General features: G+C 42.8%; 2 protein-coding genes across 2 annotated transcripts; both read right to left on the reverse strand.

Annotated features, from left to right (window-relative positions):
• Positions 1-4: 4 nt before the first annotated feature.
• LOC142006476 (sterile alpha motif domain-containing protein 9-like) lies at positions 5-8,933 on the reverse strand (the record flags this gene model as incomplete). Its single annotated transcript, XM_074983238.1, has 4 exons — positions 8,162-8,933; positions 5,962-6,081; positions 4,054-4,101; positions 5-3,085 (listed from the first exon to the last, which is right to left on the reverse strand). Coding segments are annotated over exons 3-4 (3,085 nt in total), but the record flags the coding sequence as incomplete, so codon positions are not given.
• A 2,022-nt stretch (positions 8,934-10,955) lies between these two features.
• Positions 10,956-22,876, reverse strand: LOC142006474 (sterile alpha motif domain-containing protein 9-like). Its single transcript, XM_074983235.1, has 4 exons — positions 22,118-22,876; positions 19,918-20,037; positions 18,010-18,057; positions 10,956-17,042 (listed from the first exon to the last, which is right to left on the reverse strand). Exons 3-4 carry the CDS (start codon positions 18,011-18,013, stop codon positions 12,247-12,249), a joined length of 4,800 nt encoding a protein of 1,599 aa, XP_074839336.1. The 5' UTR covers positions 18,014-18,057; positions 19,918-20,037; positions 22,118-22,876; the 3' UTR covers positions 10,956-12,246.
• Positions 22,877-23,258: the final 382 nt, after the last annotated feature.

Below are 23,258 nucleotides of genomic sequence, written 5' to 3' on the forward strand. Positions count from 1 at the left end.
CCTGAGAGCTGATATAGAATTTCTTTTGCAACCAGGTAATGTATGATGTGGATAGATGAAATACAGGTGGTATTTTCTCTTAATTCTATAAAAATAACCCTTGCCTGTTCACTTAAGTTATTTTTGAAATCATACTCTCTCAATCTCTTTTCAGTATATGCTCCCAGCCCTAGAAAAGCCTCACAGTGTGACAATGAAATGTATGAATTATGTACATAGCAGTTGAGCAAAGCAACATACCTCATTAAATTAGTAACAGGGGAAGAAAGGTCTATGCCCTGGAGCAAGTGCTCTACAAATTCTCTTACATATGTTTCATTAAACTCCTCACTCATTAGGACAAATGTAAGAATAAATTCAGGTTTGAAGTCTTTCTGCTTTTTAAGTTTTTCAATTTTGGTTTTAAACAGGTGTTTCTCTTGGTCTGTCAGTTTGTGAGTGACAGCAACTGTATCAAGGGGAGAAGCTTTGCAAAGTTTTTCAGGGACGTTAGATCGTTTACAACCCATAAGGATGAAACAAGGCTTGGAAAAATGACTTCTTCGAGCTGCCATTGCATCCATTAAATCATGTTTTAATTCATCCAGATAATCTTCGTCATAGTCTTCAACCAGGAGGAGGACTGGAAGAGAGTTCTTCAAGTCATTTTCATCATATTCTCTAAAATTAACTGCATGCTGGCAGACAGTTGCCACTGGGTATGTGGATTTGACCACAGCACATCTTAAATCCTTTCTTCTTTTCCATAGTACTTGCCTTGCAATGGTGCTTCCTCCGCTTCCAGGTTGATGAAATATTTTTAATTTAGCCACAGAATACCTGATTCTGTTCCCATGCAAAATATCATCCAAGATTTTATGAACATCTCTGCAGGCCTCCCGTTCAATGACTTCTCCACAGCTTGCTTTATCAGCAAGCCAGAAGTTTTTCCAGCTGACTTTTCTACCCTGGTAAAATGTCCGTTCTGTCTCCTCTATTTCTTTTGTGCTCAGAAGATCCAATTTGATATCATCACATTGATCTGTACACAAAATTTCAAGGGAAAACATTTTCTCTTCTTCCAGTGTTGGAAGCACACACAGACCTTTTGTAGAAACTGGTAAATGTCTAGGACATATTGTGGATGGAAGCATTTTTTGAACAGTGGCATCTACATGACTTAGCTTCATGCCCACAATACTTCTCTCTTCTAGTGTCTCACTATTACAAGATGCCTGAGCTAGGTTAGCCCACTTCTTGTAATTTTCTTTGGATTCTGCAATGCATATGATATAATCCATTCCATTCATTTCTGCATAGAATTCATGGAAGGTGTCTACAAGTGGCTTCTTCACAGGTGAGCACAGGAGGAAAAGCACCACAAAAGATCCCTTAGGAAGGATTTCATCACAGATAAATGAAATGGCTTTCTTCAGATACTTCTTCTTTTTTTTAATCCAAGTGTCTTCATCACAAGGCTTCTCGTCCCCAAGGAAGTCACTACGTCCATTGCAAAATGTCCAGCTGGTGTGATCAAATAGGCCCAGATGTTTTTGAAATTCAGTGGTGCTCATTTTTGTTTCATTGGAATAATTGTGCAAAAAATGTGACCTTGTTGCATGATGCTCTTTATACTTGGCATATAAACCTGACACATTGGAATTCTCATCAAAGTCAAACACACAGAAAATATTCATGCGCATTAAAAAGTTGACAGATTTCAGATCCTGCTTTCCCCAGCTGTTTGTTACAAGAATGTACCACAGAGAATCATTCATATAGTTCTTTCCATCAGTGAATAGGACTGATAACTTTCGCCCTAAATTTTGGGAAATTTCCTTAGGATCCTCATTACTAGAGGACTCAGCTTTTTCTCTTCTGACATCCATCATATCCAAACCCTGAATAAATGTGACTAGGTCTTCGTTCTTTACTGGCTCAGACTTGGCTCCAACTCTTTGATAGAGAACATGAGTTTTGTCAAGGATCACTTTATTGTTGTCTTCATTAAATTTAGGCAAGCGTACTCGAAAGATCTTCCCCTTCACTATACTGGATGATGGTTCAATGTGAACCTCTACCACAAAGAGTTGTTCTTGACAGTCTTTCTGAATCACTTCAGTAAAAATAGGGGGGTGAATGCAATTTCTTGCAGTTTGTTGGTGAGAGGGCTCAAAACATTTTTCAATGTAGTCTAATGCATCAACATAGACATCTGTGTCTGTTACCGGTATGCCAGCTATCTGTCCATGTTTCCAGCCTTTGTCTTCAACACTGTCCATTACCCCGAAGTGTATTGTGCCATTTGTTCGAACATTCATGCAGGCTGATGCATATTTAATCACTTCACATGCAAACTTTGCTTGCAATCGTTGCCTGTCCAGCTTTGCAGCAATTGTAAAAGATTTGTATTCATGGCAAGGTGTGATCAAATCTATGACTCCAGTTTCTGGTGCAAGAATCCTGTTTTTCACATATTTAAAATTAGTATCTTCATTTTTAAATTGTCTAAATTTGCTCAGCGTTAATGGTTCAACTGTGTTTTCGTGTGAGGAATGACTTTTTCTACTTCCTTTCTTAGAAAGAGAGGATATTGTTTTTTCTGTGTGCTCCTTATCAGTCTCTTCTACTGCACCACAGTTGTCTGTTTTTGAAGAACCATTTTGGTATGATGTTACTTGAAAACTTTTGGACTCTGTGATGCTGAGGGCTTTTAAATCATGATCTGTCTCTTCAGTCAGTGTATTAGCCTTCATAGGCACAGCTGAATTCTTCTTTTTCATCTTCCTTTTATTACCATTGTTTGTGACATCAGAACCTAACACTTCTGAAGCCTTAATGCTGGGATTATCAGCATGGGCTGAGTCTATCCCTGCATTCTTGTGCATATGTTCCAAAAGTTCATTTCTTTTCCGTGTTACTATGTGGATTTGGCCTCCTTTCATACCCATGCTCCTGAGGAAAGGTTCATCTATCTCTTTGAGCACTGGGCCAGTCACTTCCTCTGCACATAGCTTTTCTACATATTCTTTCTTAATTCCAATGGATTCTAGCCAGCATCCAACATGGGACTCATTCCATTCAGCCAAAGGTAACGTTTTGTAGTCTGAAAAAAAATTGTGTGTCAGCAGCACATATTCAGGGACGGTTACTCTTTTTTTATTATTATTATTATTATTATTATTATTATTATTATTAGACAGTACTGTACTTTGTATTAGTGTTACAGTCCTCTTTAAAGCCTTGTTTTGATACAAAATTATGTGTGTTATAACACATTTGAAAAGTTTAGACTTTAACTAATCACATCCGCCCCCTCTACACTGGACCACCCTTCTGGAAGGGGCATGCTAATGAGCTGAGGGGGACATTCAAATGAGGCATGGATTTAAATGTCTCACATATTCCCACAAGATCTCACTTCCGGAAGAGCCTTTCCAGAAGCCAAAGCTGTCATGTAGACAGGGTTCCTTCGGAAGGAAACCCCCTTCCAGAAGACGCCTTATTCCTCAAACGTTTCTTTGAATTCTTTGAAGGTTTCTGCTGGTTTAAGGCCAGAGGTCACCATTACATCTTCTGGTCTGACCTGCATACCACAAGACATTAAATGTCTCCTAGAGACCTCTCTGTTATGTTCAGAGAGGTTAACAAAACTAAAGGATTTCAATCCTCAGGAGAATGCCTGGGGCACCCAGTGAAGCAAACTGGGCAAACCAAGTTGCCATCAGTGCCCAAATCCTTACAAGGGCAGGGGCTTGATCGGATGAAATGTGCCCAGATGATCCCAGCAGGTGAACAACTCCCCATGCTACAGAAGAAGGCAAAAAGCTATGGGTTAAGTTCTGAGATCTAGCTATAGTTGTGCTGATGACTTCCTCTGTGTTCCTGGGGAAGTCACTGAACTTCTATCTGTTCGCCTTCTGCTCAATGGGGATGCTACCTCCTTATCATTCTCATACAGCTGCTAAGAAGATTCACTAGTATGCCCCACGCATTGGATAAGTAAAATGTTACATATTCAAACATCAAATTCCATTACCTAAGAAGTACAAATATCTCAAAAGAGATACATACCCATTTTCTTGTAGAAGTAGTTTTATCTTCTCGCTTAGAAACTGAGAGCTAAGGGAGAAAAAAGCCATACCAAATAGCTGAATATAACATTTTTTAAATGATCTATATTGTTCACTCACTTTTGGGGGGATGTGAAGGAAACGTTTGTTATTTACTGAATTTAAACACCCCTGGATTTGTCATCCACCTCTGCCTTTTAGTCCCTAGAATGAAAGGCTTGGAAGCTTTTGATAGTCTCCCATAACATTTTTACCCATAAGTTAAGGAAGTATGGATAGGATACATGGAGTATAAGACAAATAGAAAGCTGGGTTGATGGTCAAGCTCGACAGGGAGTGGTCAATGGCTCAATATCTGTATGGCAGTCGGTTTCAAGTGGAGTGCCCCAAGGCTTGTTTCTAGGGATGGTTTTGCTCAACATCTTTATTAATGACCTGGATGAGGGACTGGATTGTACCCTCAGAAAGTTTGCAGATCACACTAAGCTAGGGGGAGTGGTGGATATGTTGGAGGGTAGAGATAAGATCCAGAGTGACCTGGATAAATAGGAGGATAGAGCCAAAAGAAATCTGATGTGGTTCAACAAGGAGAAGTATAGAGTCCTGTACTTGGGATGGAAGAATCTCTAGCATTGTTACAAGGTGGAGACCAACTAGCTAAGCATCAGTACAGTGGAAAGGGACCTAGGGGTTATGGTGGATGAGAGGCTGGATATGAGTAAAGAGTGTGCCCTTGTAGCCAATAAGGCTAGTGGCATATTGGGGTGCATTAGGAGAAGCATTTCGAGCAGATCTAGAGAAGTTGTTGTTCCCCTCTATTCAGCACTAGTGAGGCCACATGTGGAATATTGTGTCCAGTTTTGGGCCCCCCAGGATGTGGATGTACTGGAGCAGGTTCAGAGGGAGGTAATGAAAATAATTAAGGGGCTAGAGCACATGACTGTGAGGAGAGGCTGACGGATTTGGGCTTGTTTAGTTTACAGAAGAGAAGACTCGGGTGATTTAATAGCATCCTTCAACTTCCAGACAGGGAGTTCTAAAGAGGATGGAGAGAAACAGTTCTCAGTGGTGTCAGATGGCAGAACAAGGAGTCACAGTAGGAGAGGAGTAGGTTGGATATTAGGAAAACTACTTCACGAGGAGGGTGGTGAAGCACTGGAATGCATTGCCTTGAGAGGTGATAGAATCTCTATCCCTAGAGATTTTTAAGTCCCAGCTTGACAAAGTCCTGGCTGGGATGACTTAGTTGGGGTTGATCCTGCTTGCAGCAGGGGGCTGGACTAGATGACCTCCTGAGGTCCCTTCCAGCCCCATGATTCTATGATTTATAGTTAGAGTGGTATGATCCTGTCCCCTCCTTACTGTAGCCACATACTTTGACATGAAGGGGACTTAAACTGGCATAATTTAGTCCTGTCCTACAAACAACTCATCCAAAGGCGCAGTATGCAAAATAATATCCAATATTACAATTGTCTAAGAGTAAGAAAACAAAAATTGAACATTACTGCCTGCAGGTATTTATAAAAGGCCCCTCATACAAACTGAGACAATAGAACAGTTAGGCTATGTTTACGCTAGAGAGTTTTGTGGGAAAAACTGGGTTTTGCTGACAAAGCTTGTGGAGCACCTACACACAAGCTGTCGTTTTGTCTATAGAAACTGTAGAAATAAAGCCGTGTAGGCGCTCTGGGTGGCCCTTTTGTCAACAGAACCTGTCAAAAATTCTGTCTGCTTTTATGTATAGATGCAGTCTGTAGACAGAAGTTTTGTTGGAACATTTCTTCCAACTGTAACTGCTGTAGACAGATGCTTCTAGTCTGTATGTAGCCTAAAAGAATAACAACTAGTGCTTTAGAATATGTCACAGAAAATCTGTATGTACAAATCACCACAGCTGTTTCCATACCACACTATGAATGGTTACATCCGCTCTGTCATGCCAGGTCAGTGGAGGCAGGTTTCTCTAAACAGCAGAGATCCAGTTCCATGAAGGCAATTCCAGGCTCCTACGTTCTTCAGGGATGTACTGTAAATTGAGGTTTAAAGAGAGAAGAGTCATTAGAGTGGATAAAGAGAGCAGCCTGCAATAAAAAGGCAAGGTAAGCAGGGCCCCTCACGTGAACCAGACTTGCATATTGGGGTGATGAGAAATGCTTTGCCCTATAGGTTGGTTGGTGAGGTGAGTGTGGGCCTCAATACGTTGGAAAAAGGGTCAACAGCTATTGGGCCGACTGGGTAGAGACTGGTGATAGTGGATTAAAAAGGGAAAAAAATACACATAGTTAAGTAAACAACAAGCACATGGAACAAATATGCACAACCCCAAATCCACTCTCAGAAACAATGCTCAGGTTGCCAAGTACTTTTTTTTTACTTCTGTAGACTTTAGCTCATCCCCTTGGGATGGGGCCTAAATCAGTGAAATCCTTCCCCTCTACAGTAGACTGGGAATGCTAATTCCACAGCGGGGTCACAGCCAATGTTCCCATTATTCTTTGCCATCTGTATGTGAAATAAAGTTTTGTAGGTACCAAGGCGTGTGCAGATGTGCACCACTGATAGAAAAACAACACCTAGCTGTGGGTGCTCTGCTAATTAGCTGGGTGGCAGTTGAATTTCTCCTGAGTGGCTACACAAGCGCACAGGAAACACTGGGCACAGCCCAAGCCCTGCAGCATAGCAGGACCTAACAAGTCAGCCAGAGCGCTTGAGGAAACGAGTTATGTTTGTCAGTCCTGGCTGAAAAGTGCCACAAGGGGGCAGCTAAATGCAAGAACTGGGTGTGTTTCTGGGTGGTTACATTCCTGATCAGAATCAACATCTTTGAGAGAATAAAAATGGCCTTTATGCAGCCCTCTTCCAGGAAAGATGGAGCAAGCCCTTAGGCGGCCCACAATCAGCTGCCACTGGGGTTGTTTTAGCAACCAAAAGAGGAGGCCTCCCCCCAGTCCATACTAGAGATTTGGGGGTTGGGGGGGGTGTTAGTGATTCACTGCAGTAGTCTTGCAGGCCATAGAGCTATCCTGCATTGGTTATGTAACTTTTCCTATGGATTTGAGTCTTTTTCTGCCTTGGAAAAAGGAATATAGAGAAACCAGAAACTGAGCACTGGAAGTTGGTTTTGTGGAGGTCAACAAGTTTGCAAATCAGGCACTTTGGCCTGAAATTGTCCCTTCCTGAGTTACAGAAATCCCGCTCTAAAACAGAGTTGAAAATTAACAGGGGTGGGAGGGGGGAATCAAATGTTTCCTACAGTTTAAACCAGAGCTGCCCACACCGTGCTCCAGGGGTGTGGGCCCCTCATACTGGGAAAGGGACAGGAATGGGTGGCCCTGTATTTGGAGCAGGGGACTGGCAAAGGTCTGGCAGAATGATTACCTGGCAAAGGTAACACCAATGGGCTGTCAAAACAAAAAGCAGTCAAGTAGCACTTTAAAAACTAGTAAAATAATTTATTAAGTGAGCTTTCATGGGACAGACCCACTTCTTCAGACCATAGCCATACCAGAATAGACTCAATATTTACTTGATTGCTTTTTGTTTTGATAGTACATAGACTAGCACGGCTCCCTCTCTGTTACCAATGGGCTGTATTATCTTATGTCTGGGCAGGCTGGTGGGATGGAATGCAATACCTCAGAACCAGCCTGAAGGTATGGGGTTCTCCCTGGCTTCCAGTTAATCCCAGAGATCCACCCATGGGGCTTTCTCTTCAGGGCGCAGGGAGGCAGAAGGCAAAAACAAACTAGCACGCATGTCTTTCTCTTAGCCCTCTCCCACAGGCTTTTTTGCAGGTGGTCCCAAGAAACAGATTCCTGCTGCAGCAGCCACCCTCCCTAGGGAGAGGAAAGGTTCAGATGCGGAGAGGGGCAAGAATATAACAGCCATTTGCAACATGGCTGTTGCACTGTGAGGTCTTAGCCTGTGATCTGCACTATGCCTTAGGGCGCATCATTAGCATTGAGAGAGCCAGAAAAAATACCTGTGCCACAAAGAACATTGTAGTCATCCTCAGGCTCCCACACCCGAACCCCTCCTGATGAGCCAAACTACGTTTAATTAACAGAATCAAGATATTCCCAAGCAGAGCTGCAGGGCAGGCTTACCTGACCGAGGCTGCTGGGCGGGAGCTGCCTGCTCACTCACTGAAGCTCTAGCTCTGAGAGAGGAAAGGTTTCCTTTTACAGTTGGAGATGCAGCTTGTTTGCACAACAATGTCTTGCTGGACAGTAGCCTCTGGTGGTGAATTTTTCATTGGCCAGAGTGCCGCAAAAGTGCCTGGGCAAGACAGACTGAGCTGCCTCCTCTCCCTGCCCTTACGTCTGCTTGTACTCTAGCTGCTTCTGCTCAGGGGGTTGCTTGCATTTTCTTTTCCTGTTTAGCAGCCTGCCTTGCACAGAAGAGCTTGAAGCATGTCCAAGTCTCCACCCACCAACCGGAGGTTGCCTAGAACTGATCAGCCACAAAGGCACTTCCCTGTTGAGTTGTGAGCTTGCTTTAGGCGTGGTCTGTGCATTTTAATTTAACCATGTCAGCTTTTTCTGACTGGAATCACTAAATCTGCACAACCTTAGCATGTACCCAGCAATACTGGTGTTAAGATGCCTTTCCTTGAGGGGGAATGAAGTTATAACAATATAAGCACGTTTACCAAAGGGAGCTACATCCTTACTAAGTTGGTTGTACTAGTGTAGTGAAACAATACAATATTTGTGCCTAGGCAAGTCCTTCGCTTCAGACTGTACTGTGAGCCTGCCCCCAAGGAAGCAGTGGCGAGAGGGAGGAAGAGAAACAGAATGACAACCACCTTAGAAGGAAAGCAGGACACCTCGAGGCCTCCCTTCCTCTGCCTTGTGATAAGGGACCAGCTGAGCTTCCCAGTGCCTGAGGTTGCCTCCCTGCCCCCCCCCCCAACTGTGCATTGGACTAGACCACCCCCCCAAGCATCCCCCATATGCAGGGCCAACCCAAGTCTCCCCTTCAGCCTCTGCACATGGAACTAGCCCTGGGTGGGCAATAATTTTTGTTGTGAGGGCAGGGGGGAAAAACTCAGAGTTTGGTAACTGATCAGAGGCTGTACTTTTCCTGGAGGGGGTGTGGGGGCTGGGGTGGAGGTTGGGTGTAGAAGACAGCTTGTGCTAAGGTACTGGAGTGCAAGGAGGGTGTGGGGGTCTCACAGGGACTTTGGATGAAGGAGGGGGTTGTGACCTCAGGCAGGATGTTGGGGTTCTGGGCCTGGTAGAGTGTGTGGGTGCAGGAGAGGAGTCTGGCCTGGGGGAGGGTTGTAGGAGAGAACGAAGGGTCTGCGAGAGAGCTGGGAATGCAGAAGGGGGTTGGATGCCAGTGGTAGTCTTTGGCTGGGAGGTGTGTACCTAAGCTGCTCCTGGCCAGCAGCACTCTCAGGCTGGCTTCCCTGCCTGCCAGCAGCCCCAGACTGCTCAAAGTGGGGTGCTGTCCATGTGGCTTCCTGTGCCTCTGCTAAGCCTACCTAATAATGCCTTGCTGGAACCAAGGGTGCTGACGGGCATTGCATGTCTGCAATGCCCCTGGCCATCATGTGGGCTGCCGAGCTTGTAGAATCCACCATGACTTGAAGTGCCATCAATGAAACCATACACCCCTGTAAGACGGCAGTGAAGTCAGGCTTATCGGCTGCTGGCAGTCTTGGAACTTAATGAGTTGAAGACATAGTGGCTGAGCGACACCAGACAGACAGCTGCAGGCACCCCATGGAATAAAGCTTTCTCCCAAACAAACCCAGAGATTTGACTTCTGTTTTTAGGAGTGGTGCTTGGTGCTCCTGATTTTTATGGCAGTTAACCATACCACCACAAACTAATCTGGTGAGGGGGCAGATATATAAATGCTCGTACCCCTTTTGAAGCACAAAGTACCTTTGGTCGACCCTCTTGGTCATTGGAGGAAAAGATGTCAGGGTCTGCCACAGAACCTTAGTGTTCACCCTAGTGGTCTTAAAAAGTGTCAGGGTGGCCCAGTCCGGCTCCTCTGCAGACAGCACATCTATGATAGTGTGCTGCTTCCACAGCCACCTCAGCAGGGAGGTTAAAGCCCTGTGCCACCCAATGGAGAAAGTCCTGATGGATCTTGGTGTCCATGGAGGACGGCAAGATGGATGTCCCTGCCACCACATGGTCCAGCAAGGATGCGGAGGGTGCCAGTAGGGCACGAGTCTCCTTCTCCTTGAGCTCCCCTTGTTTTGCCTGGCCTGCAGGTTGCACCACTTGGTTAAGATGTACAGCTTGGTGCTGACCCCTAGGAATGGGAGTAACATGTTCTTCCCCTTTGGCTTCTGTGGTTCCTGGGAATAACCCTGCATTTCAGCAGATACCAATTTCTATCCATGCATATCCACATCTGGCTAGAAATTTGTTCCAGCACAGAGTTCTATATATGAGTGGTTTCTCTGTATTACATTAAGTTAAAAACAGGTCAGCTGATTTTAACAGCCTTCTTTGTAACTAACTTCATTTAAATTTAAAAACAACTTCCTCTTCTCCCTGATTTTGAACAGAGAAGTAGGGCTTAATTATTGTATAAAGGAAAATGGTGGCTAATTCTACTTTCACATTAAACTGCAAAACTAAGTGTCTGCCCCAGAGATATTAATTGTTGAGTATTTTTGAAAAAATTGTATCTGTCTGCCTTTTATCGCCTGTCTGTGTTGACAGATATCGGAGGGTAGGTGTGTTCATCTGTATCTACACAAATAGCAGGGATTCCCATGGCCCTTTAAAGACTAATAGATTCATTTGGGCATAAGCATTTGTGGTCAAAAACCTATTTCATCAGCTGCATCTGTCCACAAAAGCCTATGTTCAGATAAACCTATTAGTCTTTAAGGTGCTGCAGGACTCCTCCTCATGTCTACAGTAAACAATTTGGGAACATCATGCAAAGGATATTTTTACTTCCAGTGAAATTTAAGGGAGATAGTAGTAGTAGTAGTAGTAGTAGTAATAATTAATAATACAATAACAATGAAAGAATTAAAAGTGCAATCTCCAAAAAGAATATATTGATTTACTTTACATGCTTGTTTATACAGCATTAAAAATGAATTGGTGTAGTAAAGATATTTATAATATGAGGGCTTTGTCTTGCCAACATTAGTATATTATAATGTACACAAATTATTGATGTTCAAATAAGACTATGAAATCAGTAAATATGTAAGACCTGTCATAAACTATGTGACATGAAAATGATTTGTCAGTGCTTTTCCTGCAAAATATAACCTAGCAGTGTTAGACCTGCTCATGTGTGGCTTTTTTTTTTTTGCCTTAAACTATGTGAATTTGTAACAATGCTTAGAGGATTTTTTTCACTTCAAGCTATTTACATAATTCAAGAAGACAGCTGCTAAAGATAGATTAGCCACTATTTCACCTGCTTTATCTACTTTTTTAAAGAACTGATGTGCAAAATACTACAGTATTTTCAACAAATGCTTACTTTTCCTCCCCCAAAAAACTATTTCTTGCACCACTTCACCCTCCCCCAAAAAACAACAAAGGAGTTGCTGCATTATTGAATGTGGTTATTGAATACAGTATGTGACACTATACAGTGAAGTATACTTAATAGTCTGTTCATGTGTACAAAATTAATCATTTTGAAGTTCTTTTCTTTCCTTGGAAAATACTGAAATAAAATTACAGAACACAATTACAAATGATATTCTTTCCTACGGTGCTTTTAATGCATCTAAGAAGCAAAATAAAGTATATAATGTAATTACTGTGGAATCCACTGTCTGGATTTTGGAGGAAAAGATTAAATTGACATTAACACTGCTTCATACAGTAGTGGATGTAGCATCTAAGTGCCAAATGATCTTTGACAGTTTGTCATTGCCTATCTCTTTTGCATATTTCAGTCTTGTCCATAACTAATGTGCTACTTAGTTGCATTCTTTTAAATTATTTTTTCACTTATAAATTTAACAAGTGGCTGGAGCCATAATTATTCAGTTGCTGTGTTCCATGGTAATAAATTTTTCTTTAAAAATTAGTTTCCAGATTTTCTAGATGATGAAGCAGGGTTGTTATGCTTCTCCCCATAATTCTTAGGGCTTGTTTTTTCCTGGGTTTCATACTTGAAGTACAACGTGTTTTAATGTAACAAATAAGACTAATACAGTACATGACTTTATAGAAGAGATTTTTTTTCTTTACTTATTAACCTGAATGTCATGGGCAGCAAGACCATTAAATGAAAATCCTAAATAAAATGTCACATTTTCATTTCCTTGAGGCACAGAATCATAATGTAATGCTAAAATATGAATCTGTCCAACATGACCCCGTACAAACAGTTTTCCATTCTCTGTCCAACCTGAAACCCTTCTTAGAACATCACGTATTTTACCTATGTTCCACACCTCGCCATGTTGCCACTTCATCCGCCGATCATTTAGGGATCCGTCAATTAATTTATCAATCCTAGTCTTATGCACAATCTTTCTAAGACCACAGCCTTTTCCTAGGAAGAAATGTGTGTAGATTTTCTTTTTTCTTGGAGCAACATTTTTGACCTTGATGTCATGCATGCGTTTCATAGTTTGAAGAGCTAATACGAGCATATCGTCTTTATCTGAATTAGGTTCTTTGTCTAATGCATCATCAGGCCAGTACAGCAAGGTGAGCAAAAAATAGGCACTTGCAGGAAATGCTGTTCTTCTCTGCTTAAAAAATCTATTGCTGAGTGCTCTAAGTGTTTGAAAAGGAAGAAGTTTGGAAGATCCAGGAGCTAAACATGCTAGTGTGATATGACACAAAATATAATTAATGAGATCAATGTCGTCCAGCCTCTCTTTCTGTGGGTCATCAGGGTAGAAATTAATTATTTGTTCTAACTTTTCAACTGACCTCTTCTCTTTCGAATCTGACAAAAATGAGAGAATGGTAGTAACATTGCCACCACCATACTTATAAATACTCATGCGTCTGACAAGTTGAGTTTCGGATTCTGAATTATCTTCTCCCAGATTTTTTGAAGTGAAGAATTGAGCATATACCTCACATTGTCTTTTCAGCCACTTTCGTGGATTGTAAACTTGTTCTTCCTTCTCCTCCTTTGTTCCCTCATCTTCTTTCTCCTGGTTTTTATCAGTTTGGAAGTAACTTAGGTCTTCCGAAATCCAGTCCAGAGCATTGTAAATGTTCTGGCGTAAGCCTTTTAAACGGCTATGAAGCTTTCCCCATGGTTTTTTAATTTCCTCTGGAATGTAGTCTGTTAGCAAATAACGCACAAGCTCAGAATGTTCCCCTTGTGTGTTTTTAGGAAATACCTCAAGTGTAGACAAGAATTTTAGTAGACGACATCCCACTTCAACCTCTCCAAAGTAGCCAGCGTTATTCATGCTGTCGATCTCTGCCTTTGCAGCCTGTTGTGCAGCCCTGAAGCATTTCATAGCTTTAAGGGCAATTTCTATCATCTGAATGACTTCATCAGGAGTGACCTCGTCTGTCCTTTTGTCTACAGTAAAACTAAACCATTTCCTGTATACTTGACCTTCTGTATCCAAAATAAAAGAATCATTTGGCAAATGAGATTTGGCTGCTCCTGCCCAATACTCTGCATCCTCAAATTTTTCATAATTGTAATGCAGTCGAGCAAGCTGCTGGGCAAAGAAAGCATCCTTTCCCAGGCATTCGTAGGCTGTTTTTAAAACCTCTATCGCTTTTTCACAGTTTTCAACCTTACAGATATGCTCAATGAATGGAGAGAAGAGACTGTCAGTATTGTCTCCCCTGCTCTTCTTGTCACGTCGTATGAACAGATCTCTGATGAATTTCATGAAGTCGTCTCGTCCAAATCTGTGGTGTAACAGCACTTTTTCTTGGAGAAGGTTCATTGCAGTTTGACTCTGAGGCTGACTCCCTGAGAGCTGATATAGAATTTCTTTTGCAACCAGGTAATGTATGATGTGGATAGATGAAATACAGGTGGTATTTTCTCTTAATTCTATAAAAATAACCCTTGCCTGTTCACTTAAGTTATTTTTGAAATCATACTCTCTCAATCTCTTTTCAGTATATGCTCCCAGCCCTAGAAAAGCCTCACAGTGTGACAATGAAATGTATGAATTATGTACATAGCAGTTGAGCAAAGCAACATACCTCATTAAATTAGTAACAGGGGAAGAAAGGTCTATGCCCTGGAGCAAGTGCTCTACAAATTCTCTTACATATGTTTCATTAAACTCCTCACTCATTAGGACAAATGTAAGAATAAATTCAGGTTTGAAGTCTTTCTGCTTTTTAAGTTTTTCAATTTTGGTTTTAAACAGGTGTTTCTCTTGGTCTGTCAGTTTGTGAGTGACAGCAACTGTATCAAGGGGAGAAGCTTTGCAAAGTTTTTCAGGGACGTTAGATCGTTTACAACCCATAAGGATGAAACAAGGCTTGGAAAAATGACTTCTTCGAGCTGCCATTGCATCCATTAAATCATGTTTTAATTCATCCAGATAATCTTCGTCATAGTCTTCAACCAGGAGGAGGACTGGAAGAGAGTTCTTCAAGTCATTTTCATCATATTCTCTAAAATTAACTGCATGCTGGCAGACAGTTGCCACTGGGTATGTGGATTTGACCACAGCACATCTTAAATCCTTTCTTCTTTTCCATAGTACTTGCCTTGCAATGGTGCTTCCTCCGCTTCCAGGTTGATGAAATATTTTTAATTTAGCCACAGAATACCTGATTCTGTTCCCATGCAAAATATCATCCAAGATTTTATGAACATCTCTGCAGGCCTCCCGTTCAATGACTTCTCCACAGCTTGCTTTATCAGCAAGCCAGAAGTTTTTCCAGCTGACTTTTCTACCCTGGTAAAATGTCCGTTCTGTCTCCTCTATTTCTTTTGTGCTCAGAAGATCCAATTTGATATCATCACATTGATCTGTACACAAAATTTCAAGGGAAAACATTTTCTCTTCTTCCAGTGTTGGAAGCACACACAGACCTTTTGTAGAAACTGGTAAATGTCTAGGACATATTGTGGATGGAAGCATTTTTTGAACAGTGGCATCTACATGACTTAGCTTCATGCCCACAATACTTCTCTCTTCTAGTGTCTCACTATTACAAGATGCCTGAGCTAGGTTAGCCCACTTCTTGTAATTTTCTTTGGATTCTGCAATGCATATGATATAATCCATTCCATTCATTTCTGCATAGAATTCATGGAAGGTGTCTACAAGTGGCTTCTTCACAGGTGAGCACAGGAGGAAAAGCACCACAAAAGATCCCTTAGGAAGGATTTCATCACAGATAAATGAAATGGCTTTCTTCAGATACTTCTTCTTTTTTTTAATCCAAGTGTCTTCATCACAAGGCTTCTCGTCCCCAAGGAAGTCACTACGTCCATTGCAAAATGTCCAGCTGGTGTGATCAAATAGGCCCAGATGTTTTTGAAATTCAGTGGTGCTCATTTTTGTTTCATTGGAATAATTGTGCAAAAAATGTGACCTTGTTGCATGATGCTCTTTATACTTGGCATATAAACCTGACACATTGGAATTCTCATCAAAGTCAAACACACAGAAAATATTCATGCGCATTAAAAAGTTGACAGATTTCAGATCCTGCTTTCCCCAGCTGTTTGTTACAAGAATGTACCACAGAGAATCATTCATATAGTTCTTTCCATCAGTGAATAGGACTGATAACTTTCGCCCTAAATTTTGGGAAATTTCCTTAGGATCCTCATTACTAGAGGACTCAGCTTTTTCTCTTCTGACATCCATCATATCCAAACCCTGAATAAATGTGACTAGGTCTTCGTTCTTTACTGGCTCAGACTTGGCTCCAACTCTTTGATAGAGAACATGAGTTTTGTCAAGGATCACTTTATTGTTGTCTTCATTAAATTTAGGCAAGCGTACTCGAAAGATCTTCCCCTTCACTATACTGGATGATGGTTCAATGTGAACCTCTACCACAAAGAGTTGTTCTTGACAGTCTTTCTGAATCACTTCAGTAAAAATAGGGGGGTGAATGCAATTTCTTGCAGTTTGTTGGTGAGAGGGCTCAAAACATTTTTCAATGTAGTCTAATGCATCAACATAGACATCTGTGTCTGTTACCGGTATGCCAGCTATCTGTCCATGTTTCCAGCCTTTGTCTTCAACACTGTCCATTACCCCGAAGTGTATTGTGCCATTTGTTCGAACATTCATGCAGGCTGATGCATATTTAATCACTTCACATGCAAACTTTGCTTGCAATCGTTGCCTGTCCAGCTTTGCAGCAATTGTAAAAGATTTGTATTCATGGCAAGGTGTGATCAAATCTATGACTCCAGTTTCTGGTGCAAGAATCCTGTTTTTCACATATTTAAAATTAGTATCTTCATTTTTAAATTGTCTAAATTTGCTCAGCGTTAATGGTTCAACTGTGTTTTCGTGTGAGGAATGACTTTTTCTACTTCCTTTCTTAGAAAGAGAGGATATTGTTTTTTCTGTGTGCTCCTTATCAGTCTCTTCTACTGCACCACAGTTGTCTGTTTTTGAAGAACCATTTTGGTATGATGTTACTTGAAAACTTTTGGACTCTGTGATGCTGAGGGCTTTTAAATCATGATCTGTCTCTTCAGTCAGTGTATTAGCCTTCATAGGCACAGCTGAATTCTTCTTTTTCATCTTCCTTTTATTACCATTGTTTGTGACATCAGAACCTAACACTTCTGAAGCCTTAATGCTGGGATTATCAGCATGGGCTGAGTCTATCCCTGCATTCTTGTGCATATGTTCCAAAAGTTCATTTCTTTTCCGTGTTACTATGTGGATTTGGCCTCCTTTCATACCCATGCTCCTGAGGAAAGGTTCATCTATCTCTTTGAGCACTGGGCCAGTCACTTCCTCTGCACATAGCTTTTCTACATATTCTTTCTTAATTCCAATGGATTCTAGCCAGCATCCAACATGGGACTCATTCCATTCAGCCAAAGGTAACGTTTTGTAGTCTGAAAAAAAATTGTGTGTCAGCAGCACATATTCAGGGACGGTTACTCTTTTTTATTATTATTATTATTATTATTATTATTATTATTATTAGACAGTACTGTACTTTGTATTAGTGTTACAGTCCTCTTTAAAGCCTTGTTTTGATACAAAATTATGTGTGTTATAACACATTTGAAAAGTTTAGACTTTAACTAATCACATCCGCCCCCTCTACACTGGACCACCCTTCTGGAAGGGGCATGCTAATGAGCTGAGGGGGACATTCAAATGAGGCATGGATTTAAATGTCTCACATATTCCCACAAGATCTCACTTCCGGAAGAGCCTTTCCAGAAGCCAAAGCTGTCATGTAGACAGGGTTCCTTCGGAAGGAAACCCCCTTCCAGAAGACGCCTTATTCCTCAAACGTTTCTTTGAATTCTTTGAAGGTTTCTGCTGGTTTAAGGCCAGAGGTCACCATTACATCTTCTGGTCTGACCTGCATACCACAAGACATTAAATGTCTCCTAGAGACCTCTCTGTTATGTTCAGAGAGGTTAACAAAACTAAAGGATTTCAATCCTCAGGAGAATGCCTGGGGCACCCAGTGAAGCAAACTGGGCAAACCAAGTTGCCATCAGTGCCCAAATCCTTACAAGGGCAGGGGCTTGATCGGATGAAATGTGCCCAGATGATCCCAGCAGGTGAACAACTCCCCATGCTACAGAAGAAGGCAAAAAGCTATGGGTTAAGTTCTGAGATCTAGCTATAGTTGTGCTGATGACTTCCTCTGTGTTCCTGGGGAAGTCACTGAACTTCTATCTGTTCGCCTTCTGCTCAATGGGGATGCTACCTCCTTATCATTCTCATACAGCTGCTAAGAAGATTCACTAGTATGCCCCACGCATTGGATAAGTAAAATGTTACATATTCAAACATCAAATTCCATTACCTAAGAAGTACAAATATCTCAAAAGAGATACATACCCATTTTCTTGTAGAAGTAGTTTTATCTTCTCGCTTAGAAACTGAGAGCTAAGGGAGAAAAAAGCCATACCAAATAGCTGAATATAACATTTTTTAAATGATCTATATTGTTCACTCACTTTTGGGGGGATGTGAAGGAAACGTTTGTTATTTACTGAATTTAAACACCCCTGGATTTGTCATCCACCTCTGCCTTTTAGTCCCTAGAATGAAAGGCTTGGAAGCTTTTGATAGTCTCCCATAACATTTTTACCCATAAGTTAAGGAAGTATGGATAGGATACATGGAGTATAAGACAAATAGAAAGCTGGGTTGATGGTCAAGCTCGACAGGGAGTGGTCAATGGCTCAATATCTGTATGGCAGTCGGTTTCAAGTGGAGTGCCCCAAGGCTTGTTTCTAGGGATGGTTTTGCTCAACATCTTTATTAATGACCTGGATGAGGGACTGGATTGTACCCTCAGAAAGTTTGCAGATCACACTAAGCTAGGGGGAGTGGTGGATATGTTGGAGGGTAGAGATAAGATCCAGAGTGACCTGGATAAATAGGAGGATAGAGCCAAAAGAAATCTGATGTGGTTCAACAAGGAGAAGTATAGAGTCCTGTACTTGGGATGGAAGAATCTCTAGCATTGTTACAAGGTGGAGACCAACTAGCTAAGCATCAGTACAGTGGAAAGGGACCTAGGGGTTATGGTGGATGAGAGGCTGGATATGAGTAAAGAGTGTGCCCTTGTAGCCAATAAGGCTAGTGGCATATTGGGGTGCATTAGGAGAAGCATTTCGAGCAGATCTAGAGAAGTTGTTGTTCCCCTCTATTCAGCACTAGTGAGGCCACATGTGGAATATTGTGTCCAGTTTTGGGCCCCCCAGGATGTGGATGTACTGGAGCAGGTTCAGAGGGAGGTAATGAAAATAATTAAGGGGCTAGAGCACATGACTGTGAGGAGAGGCTGACGGATTTGGGCTTGTTTAGTTTACAGAAGAGAAGACTCGGGTGATTTAATAGCATCCTTCAACTTCCAGACAGGGAGTTCTAAAGAGGATGGAGAGAAACAGTTCTCAGTGGTGTCAGATGGCAGAACAAGGAGTCACAGTAGGAGAGGAGTAGGTTGGATATTAGGAAAACTACTTCACGAGGAGGGTGGTGAAGCACTGGAATGCATTGCCTTGAGAGGTGATAGAATCTCTATCCCTAGAGATTTTTAAGTCCCAGCTTGACAAAGTCCTGGCTGGGATGACTTAGTTGGGGTTGATCCTGCTTGCAGCAGGGGGCTGGACTAGATGACCTCCTGAGGTCCCTTCCAGCCCCATGATTCTATGATTTATAGTTAGAGTGGTATGATCCTGTCCCCTCCTTACTGTAGCCACATACTTTGACATGAAGGGGACTTAAACTGGCATAATTTAGTCCTGTCCTACAAACAACTCATCCAAAGGCGCAGTATGCAAAATAATATCCAATATTACAATTGTCTAAGAGTAAGAAAACAAAAATTGAACATTACTGCCTGCAGGTATTTATAAAAGGCCCCTCATACAAACTGAGACAATAGAACAGTTAGGCTATGTTTACGCTAGAGAGTTTTGTGGGAAAAACTGGGTTTTGCTGACAAAGCTTGTGGAGCACCTACACACAAGCTGTCGTTTTGTCTATAGAAACTGTAGAAATAAAGCCGTGTAGGCGCTCTGGGTGGCCCTTTTGTCAACAGAACCTGTCAAAAATTCTGTCTGCTTTTATGTATAGATGCAGTCTGTAGACAGAAGTTTTGTTGGAACATTTCTTCCAACTGTAACTGCTGTAGACAGATGCTTCTAGTCTGTATGTAGCCTAAAAGAATAACAACTAGTGCTTTAGAATATGTCACAGAAAATCTGTATGTACAAATCACCACAGCTGTTTCCATACCACACTATGAATGGTTACATCCGCTCTGTCATGCCAGGTCAGTGGAGGCAGGTTTCTCTAAACAGCAGAGATCCAGTTCCATGAAGGCAATTCCAGGCTCCTACGTTCTTCAGGGATGTACTGTAAATTGAGGTTTAAAGAGAGAAGAGTCATTAGAGTGGATAAAGAGAGCAGCCTGCAATAAAAAGGCAAGGTAAGCAGGGCCCCTCACGTGAACCAGACTTGCATATTGGGGTGATGAGAAATGCTTTGCCCTATAGGTTGGTTGGTGAGGTGAGTGTGGGCCTCAATACGTTGGAAAAAGGGTCAACAGCTATTGGGCCGACTGGGTAGAGACTGGTGATAGTGGATTAAAAAGGGAAAAAAATACACATAGTTAAGTAAACAACAAGCACATGGAACAAATATGCACAACCCCAAATCCACTCTCAGAAACAATGCTCAGGTTGCCAAGTACTTTTTTTTTACTTCTGTAGACTTTAGCTCATCCCCTTGGGATGGGGCCTAAATCAGTGAAATCCTTCCCCTCTACAGTAGACTGGGAATGCTAATTCCACAGCGGGGTCACAGCCAATGTTCCCATTATTCTTTGCCATCTGTATGTGAAATAAAGTTTTGTAGGTACCAAGGCGTGTGCAGATGTGCACCACTGATAGAAAAACAACACCTAGCTGTGGGTGCTCTGCTAATTAGCTGGGTGGCAGTTGAATTTCTCCTGAGTGGCTACACAAGCGCACAGGAAACACTGGGCACAGCCCAAGCCCTGCAGCATAGCAGGACCTAACAAGTCAGCCAGAGCGCTTGAGGAAACGAGTTATGTTTGTCAGTCCTGGCTGAAAAGTGCCACAAGGGGGCAGCTAAATGCAAGAACTGGGTGTGTTTCTGGGTGGTTACATTCCTGATCAGAATCAACATCTTTGAGAGAATAAAAATGGCCTTTATGCAGCCCTCTTCCAGGAAAGATGGAGCAAGCCCTTAGGCGGCCCACAATCAGCTGCCACTGGGGTTGTTTTAGCAACCAAAAGAGGAGGCCTCCCCCCAGTCCATACTAGAGATTTGGGGGTTGGGGGGGGTGTTAGTGATTCACTGCAGTAGTCTTGCAGGCCATAGAGCTATCCTGCATTGGTTATGTAACTTTTCCTATGGATTTGAGTCTTTTTCTGCCTTGGAAAAAGGAATATAGAGAAACCAGAAACTGAGCACTGGAAGTTGGTTTTGTGGAGGTCAACAAGTTTGCAAATCAGGCACTTTGGCCTGAAATTGTCCCTTCCTGAGTTACAGAAATCCCGCTCTAAAACAGAGTTGAAAATTAACAGGGGTGGGAGGGGGGAATCAAATGTTTCCTACAGTTTAAACCAGAGCTGCCCACACCGTGCTCCAGGGGTGTGGGCCCCTCATACTGGGAAAGGGACAGGAATGGGTGGCCCTGTATTTGGAGCAGGGGACTGGCAAAGGTCTGGCAGAATGATTACCTGGCAAAGGTAACACCAATGGGCTGTCAAAACAAAAAGCAGTCAAGTAGCACTTTAAAAACTAGTAAAATAATTTATTAAGTGAGCTTTCATGGGACAGACCCACTTCTTCAGACCATAGCCATACCAGAATAGACTCAATATTTACTTGATTGCTTTTTGTTTTGATAGTACATAGACTAGCACGGCTCCCTCTCTGTTACCAATGGGCTGTATTATCTTATGTCTGGGCAGGCTGGTGGGATGGAATGCAATACCTCAGAACCAGCCTGAAGGTATGGGGTTCTCCCTGGCTTCCAGTTAATCCCAGAGATCCACCCATGGGGCTTTCTCTTCAGGGCGCAGGGAGGCAGAAGGCAAAAACAAACTAGCACGCATGTCTTTCTCTTAGCCCTCTCCCACAGGCTTTTTTGCAGGTGGTCCCAAGAAACAGATTCCTGCTGCAGCAGCCACCCTCCCTAGGGAGAGGAAAGGTTCAGATGCGGAGAGGGGCAAGAATATAACAGCCATTTGCAACATGGCTGTTGCACTGTGAGGTCTTAGCCTGTGATCTGCACTATGCCTTAGGGCGCATCATTAGCATTGAGAGAGCCAGAAAAAATACCTGTGCCACAAAGAACATTGTAGTCATCCTCAGGCTCCCACACCCGAACCCCTCCTGATGAGCCAAACTACGTTTAATTAACAGAATCAAGATATTCCCAAGCAGAGCTGCAGGGCAGGCTTACCTGACCGAGGCTGCTGGGCGGGAGCTGCCTGCTCACTCACTGAAGCTCTAGCTCTGAGAGAGGAAAGGTTTCCTTTTACAGTTGGAGATGCAGCTTGTTTGCACAACAATGTCTTGCTGGACAGTAGCCTCTGGTGGTGAATTTTTCATTGGCCAGAGTGCCGCAAAAGTGCCTGGGCAAGACAGACTGAGCTGCCTCCTCTCCCTGCCCTTACGTCTGCTTGTACTCTAGCTGCTTCTGCTCAGGGGGTTGCTTGCATTTTCTTTTCCTGTTTAGCAGCCTGCCTTGCACAGAAGAGCTTGAAGCATGTCCAAGTCTCCACCCACCAACCGGAGGTTGCCTAGAACTGATCAGCCACAAAGGCACTTCCCTGTTGAGTTGTGAGCTTGCTTTAGGCGTGGTCTGTGCATTTTAATTTAACCATGTCAGCTTTTTCTGACTGGAATCACTAAATCTGCACAACCTTAGCATGTACCCAGCAATACTGGTGTTAAGATGCCTTTCCTTGAGGGGGAATGAAGTTATAACAATATAAGCACGTTTACCAAAGGGAGCTACATCCTTACTAAGTTGGTTGTACTAGTGTAGTGAAACAATACAATATTTGTGCCTAGGCAAGTCCTTCGCTTCAGACTGTACTGTGAGCCTGCCCCCAAGGAAGCAGTGGCGAGAGGGAGGAAGAGAAACAGAATGACAACCACCTTAGAAGGAAAGCAGGACACCTCGAGGCCTCCCTTCCTCTGCCTTGTGATAAGGGACCAGCTGAGCTTCCCAGTGCCTGAGGTTGCCTCCCTGCCCCCCCCCCCAACTGTGCATTGGACTAGACCACCCCCCCAAGCATCCCCCATATGCAGGGCCAACCCAAGTCTCCCCTTCAGCCTCTGCACATGGAACTAGCCCTGGGTGGGCAATAATTTTTGTTGTGAGGGCAGGGGGGAAAAACTCAGAGTTTGGTAACTGATCAGAGGCTGTACTTTTCCTGGAGGGGGTGTGGGGGCTGGGGTGGAGGTTGGGTGTAGAAGACAGCTTGTGCTAAGGTACTGGAGTGCAAGGAGGGTGTGGGGGTCTCACAGGGACTTTGGATGAAGGAGGGGGTTGTGACCTCAGGCAGGATGTTGGGGTTCTGGGCCTGGTAGAGTGT

Source organism: Carettochelys insculpta, unplaced genomic scaffold (genome assembly GCF_033958435.1).
Source record: "Carettochelys insculpta isolate YL-2023 unplaced genomic scaffold, ASM3395843v1 scaffold_0072, whole genome shotgun sequence".
Classification (NCBI taxonomy): Eukaryota; Metazoa; Chordata; order Testudines; family Carettochelyidae; genus Carettochelys; species Carettochelys insculpta.